This window comes from Sinocyclocheilus rhinocerous, unplaced genomic scaffold, assembly GCF_001515625.1.
Source record: "Sinocyclocheilus rhinocerous isolate Xijiao unplaced genomic scaffold, SAMN03320098_v1.1 scaffold2725, whole genome shotgun sequence".
NCBI lineage: Eukaryota > Metazoa > Chordata > Actinopteri > Cypriniformes > Cyprinidae > Sinocyclocheilus > Sinocyclocheilus rhinocerous.
This window is the reverse complement of record NW_015635048.1, coordinates 721,710-726,591: the sequence shown is the minus strand read 5'-3', so window position 1 is coordinate 726,591 and position 4,882 is coordinate 721,710. Positions and strand designations below refer to the sequence as shown.

The 4,882-nt window shown below is 38.7% G+C and overlaps 1 protein-coding gene across 1 annotated transcript in view; it reads left to right on the top strand.

Moving 5' to 3' along the window:
• Window positions 1–1,881, top strand: part of LOC107746465 (uncharacterized) — a 2,362-nt gene extending 481 nt beyond the window's left edge. The window contains exons 2-4 of the mRNA XM_016560686.1: window positions 584–1,426; window positions 1,540–1,695; window positions 1,792–1,881. Of these exons, the coding sequence (XP_016416172.1) occupies window positions 584–1,426; window positions 1,540–1,695; window positions 1,792–1,881 (1,089 nt within the window). The remainder of the gene's footprint in view (window positions 1–583; window positions 1,427–1,539; window positions 1,696–1,791) is intronic.
• Window positions 1,882–4,882: the final 3,001 nt, after the last annotated feature.

Genomic DNA, 4,882 nt, shown 5'->3' with positions numbered 1-4,882 from the left:
CTCCAGCCGAGATGAGGTCGGGTTTCTACAGCCCGTACTTCATCGTACCCAAGAAAGACGGTGGGTTACGACCGATCCTGGACCTGCGCGTACTGAACCGGGCCCTTCACAAGCTCCCATTCAGGATGTTGACGCAGAAATGCATCTTTCAATGCATCCGTCCTTTTGATTTATTGCCAGTTGTTTTACTCCCTGTCCGAGGGGACCCTCGGCACGGATGCACTGGCGTACAGCTGGCCTCGGGGCCTACGCAAATATGTGTTTCCTCCAGTGAAATCCTCCGCGCCCTCACCTGTTACCCTCTTGGGATCTCCCCTCGGTCCTGACGGCCTTGAAGGAGGAGCCCTTCGAGCCTCTGCAGTCAGTAGAACTTAAGTTTCTGTCGTTGAAGACAGTGCTCCTCACTGCCTTGGCCTCGGTCAAGAGTGTAGGGGACCTGCAGGCATTTTCGGTCGATGATTCGGGCCTAGAATTCGGAACGGGTAACTTTCACATTGTCCTGAGACCCCGGCCTGGATATGTGCCCAAAGTTCCCACCACGCCTTTGAGGGATCAGGTGGTGAACTTGCAAGCGCTGCCCCAGGAGGAGGCAGACCCAGCCATTGCTCTGCTCTGTCCCGTTCGCGCTTTGCGCACTTTGGGTTCTTGTGAGACTCCAGAATCAACTTCTCACTCAACACTGCACAAGTCAGATGATTCTGCATCGGTCTCCTCATTGGAAACTGATGACACTGTCCTTTTATCTTCCCCTGATCCTTCTCCTGGGTCAGTGCAATCCATATCAAGATCTACCACGTGGCCACTTGTATTCCCGATTCCACGCTTCTCCTATGACTCCGAAATAATTCTAGGACAAGCCAATGCTGAATACCATGCCAATGGAACTCGTCTTAGTCCATCTACAAAGCTGAAATCACACATTCTAGAAAGCCTAGCTGAGGAAATCATCAAATTCAAAGCATATCCAACCGATGTAGACCTTAATGCAGTGGCAGAAGCATTGATCAATAAACACCCTTGCTTACGAGAGCAAGGCTCGTACAATGGTTGCTATGGGTGGAAAATAAGCCTCAAGTACAAGATGGCAAACTTTCGTACCAAGCTCAGAAGTGTCGGGTGTTCTGAGGTAAGCATAAATTCATTAAAGAACAAACAGCAAGATCAGTGCCACGCTGCTTCAAATATTAAGAAGCCTAGAAGAGCAGAAGTGAATTACTGCCCTCAGCATCCGAAGGGAGAAACTTCTGACAGTCTGGAGAAGGAACGAGTTCAGCTTTTGACAGAGATCAGAAAAAGAAACAATGACAAAATAGTCAAAGAGAAGATGGAAAGAACCTTTTCATACAGAAGACAGGAAGTGGTTCAGAAGAAGCCAATGGTAGCAGAGTTTAAAACTCGATGGCCAGCTCTCTTTAATGTTGATGAAGTAAGTGTTTTTATTTTTTCCTTTAAATATAGACAAGTTCATTTACTTGAGTTTGTTAAACCTGAAAAATTAGAATAGCCAATGTACTTGACTTTTTTTTGCTTTTTTAACAGATCAATAATGAATTCATGCGAATTACAACAGTCCCACTGCAGTTCAAGTTTCTTGGTATGCTTGACAAATATTCAAACAGCTTGATGAAGATTTTTCACACTAAGGGCGGAGTCAATGGCCGAACAATAAAAAACATCATGCAACCCATTTCTCAGTTTGGTACATACATGAAAGTTATACACAGCATTTGGTTATCAGTATTGTAATGTCTGAGTTGTTTAATTAGTGTTTTGTGACTTTTGTTTTTGCAGACTAACAGCATAGATGTGCGAAGAGAATGCATCCTCAAAGCATTGTGTGTGTTCTTGAATGAGGACCCTGTACAGCTTTTCAAGGAGTAGCCTATGCTGTAAGCAAATGCTTATGTATATCTTTCATCTACTTCTCTTTCATTCTCTGTACTGTGTTCTTAAAGATTAGTTGTTGTACAAATGCAGCAGATTTTGTTTGTTTTGCACAGGATTGCGATTGGTTGAGTGCCAAAGAAGCCATGAAGCAGACATTAATGGTGATCTACACATGAAGGACATGACCTAGTGGATCAGCCTGTGGATGTTAGTGTTGTGATTGAAGGGACTGAGGTTCTTAGCTCTTTGAGGAATGCAGCTGTAAACAGTGGCCATGTTATTTAGACTCATTTACGCCTTGAACCTTAGCTACCCACGGGAACTCAAATCTACATTTGAGGTCATCCAGAAAGTGTTCTTCAACCTGGATGGACACAGACTATCACCAAAGGTGCAAACCCTGAAGAACAAGATATTGGAGTAAGGTGATCCTGTTCTAATTTGTTCTGAGCTCAACACTGAACAGAAATTGGCGTTGTTGTTTTTTTCTCTTTAACAGTGTTTTTTGATTGTATGTGGACAGTGGTTGACAGTCATTTCATTCAGGTACATGCAATATCAATATTGTTAATTTTTAGTTTTGGATTGTAGTTTGTTTCTATGTTTTACTAAAAATGTCAACCTAGCTGAAACTTTAAAACTACTGCTGTAGTTGATTTAAATTGATTTTAGAAATACTGGATTTTTACTAAATCTATCTTGTTCTAAGATTATATATCTTGTTCTGAGATTGTAGCTCAAGACTAAGCATAAATTGGTGTTTTTTTCTCGTGAATTTAGTAATTGTCAGTTATACGTTCACAGTGGTTGACAGAAAATGTATTACATGCAAAATCCAAATTCTTAATCTTAAATTTTTTGGGATCTTAGTTAATTTCTTTGTTTTACTTAAAGTAATTGTCAACCTCGATGAAACTTAAAACTACTACTAGTTGCTTTAAACTGATTTTGGAAATACTGGATTTTTTATCCATCTTGTTTTAAGATAATAGTTTTGAGATTGTAGCTCAACACTAAGCACAAATTTGTGTTTTACTCTTTAACAGTAATTGGAAATTTTACGTTAAAAGTGGTTGATGAACATTTCATTTAATTGCATGCAATAGCAATATTGTTAATCCTCTTTTTCTGGTTTTTAGTTTATTTCTTTGTTTTACTAAAAATATTTGTCAACCATGCAGAAACTTTAAAACTACTACTGTAGTTGCTTTAAACTGATTCTGAAAATACTGTATTTTTGAACTATCTTGTTCTAAGAAAGTTTTGAAACTGTAGGTCAGCGCTGATCAGTAATTGCTGTTTTTGGGTTTCACTTTTGACACTGGAATAAAGAAAGACTTGAGACATTCACATTGAGCATTTTATTTGTACATTAAAATACATTTTGTTAGAAATAGCAGTAATTATAAAATGGTTTAAAGTAAAAAACATTTAAATGAAAACATTTCTGGTTGTTTAAATTAAGTGGTTAAAATTAATTGGCTCAACAAGACTAAATTGTGAACAAGTTAAATCCAGAAGATAATTCAAACAAAAAAGATTTAATCTCATTGGTTGAAGATGATTTTTGCTTTTGGGTTCTATTTGCCTGGATTAAGTTGAGATAACATAATTCAAATGCGTGGAAATGTGCAGTTGAAATCATCAACATCATCATGTTTGACTCCACTGAGGTCTTTTCCAGAGAAGATCAGCTCATCTGAGAGCAGCTGTGTGAAACTCTTCAACCACAAACCAGCATCTCCACTGTTCACTTGAACATGTCCAGCAGGAGTTTAATGTTCTCTGTCATCTTGGAGAAACACTGACACTGAACTTATCAGTGATGTACTGACTGACTTCTGAAGTGATCTCTGGGCTTATGAATGTAGATCATGTATTTGTTCAAATCCTCTTCTGCCACACTCAAAAAAAAATAGCACTTTGGTTGAACATGATTCAATCATGGACAGTGGTTCCACGTGATTACACCACATTATCTTAACAACACTGAATGATGTTAAACCAACTCGAAATACTTGTGTTTGTTTAACATGAACAAATGACTTTCATTAAACATAACTGAAATATTTAAATTTAATTTAAAATGAATGGTTGTGTTGAATTTTAATTATTCATGCTATCCTTAATTTAATCATTTATGTTAAGACTAAATGTTTACATCACTTTTAATGAATCCCATTTAATCAAGTTACTACAATTAAAGATGTTAATGAATATCATTCCTGTTTTCCCATGCTTCAGTAACTTTCAAAGATGACAGAGGCAGCAAACAATATGTAATAAATCATTTTATTGGGGAACAGCTTACAAAAGGTGCCACACTTTCATAAAACACTTTAACATCCTAATACATTTGTAAGCCTAAAGATTTCTGAACAAATTTGTATAAACAGAAACGTATACAGAAACTTGTTCCTTTAGACAGAAACTCGTGAACTTGCTGCTTCCTATTTGTCCATGACCACATGTGCTCTTAAGGAAAGCAATGTTCAGAAGTTGTTGTTTTTTTACCCTAAAGGACACCTTTTAAGGAGGACAATCATCCTTGGCAACACATTCAAAAGCAGTGCAGCATGAGCGTAACCAGTGGCGGTTCTACATTGAATTACACCCTGGGCGAGACCCCCTTCGAGCGACCCCCCCAAAAAAACACAAAATTCTGCACAAACAGTTATATTTTATTATAACAACATAAGTGAAAGAGATGACGGCAAGGCCAGTGAGCCGTTCCTGGGACATGGTTGACCTCAGGTACGACTTGATCAACTTTAGTTTTGAAAAGCTCCTCTCTGCTTGAGCCACAGTGACTGGCAGAGTAAGTGCAATCCTGAGAGCAGTCCAAAAGTTGGGGTAGATCTCCGATAGATCCTTATCATGCATAAAAGTGATAAGCTCAAGGAGGCTCATGGTCTTTGATGGCAGGTCAGGGAAGTTCTTAATTTCCTGCACAAGCTCTCTACTGTCCAAATCAGAGTGCCCCTTAAAGTGCAGT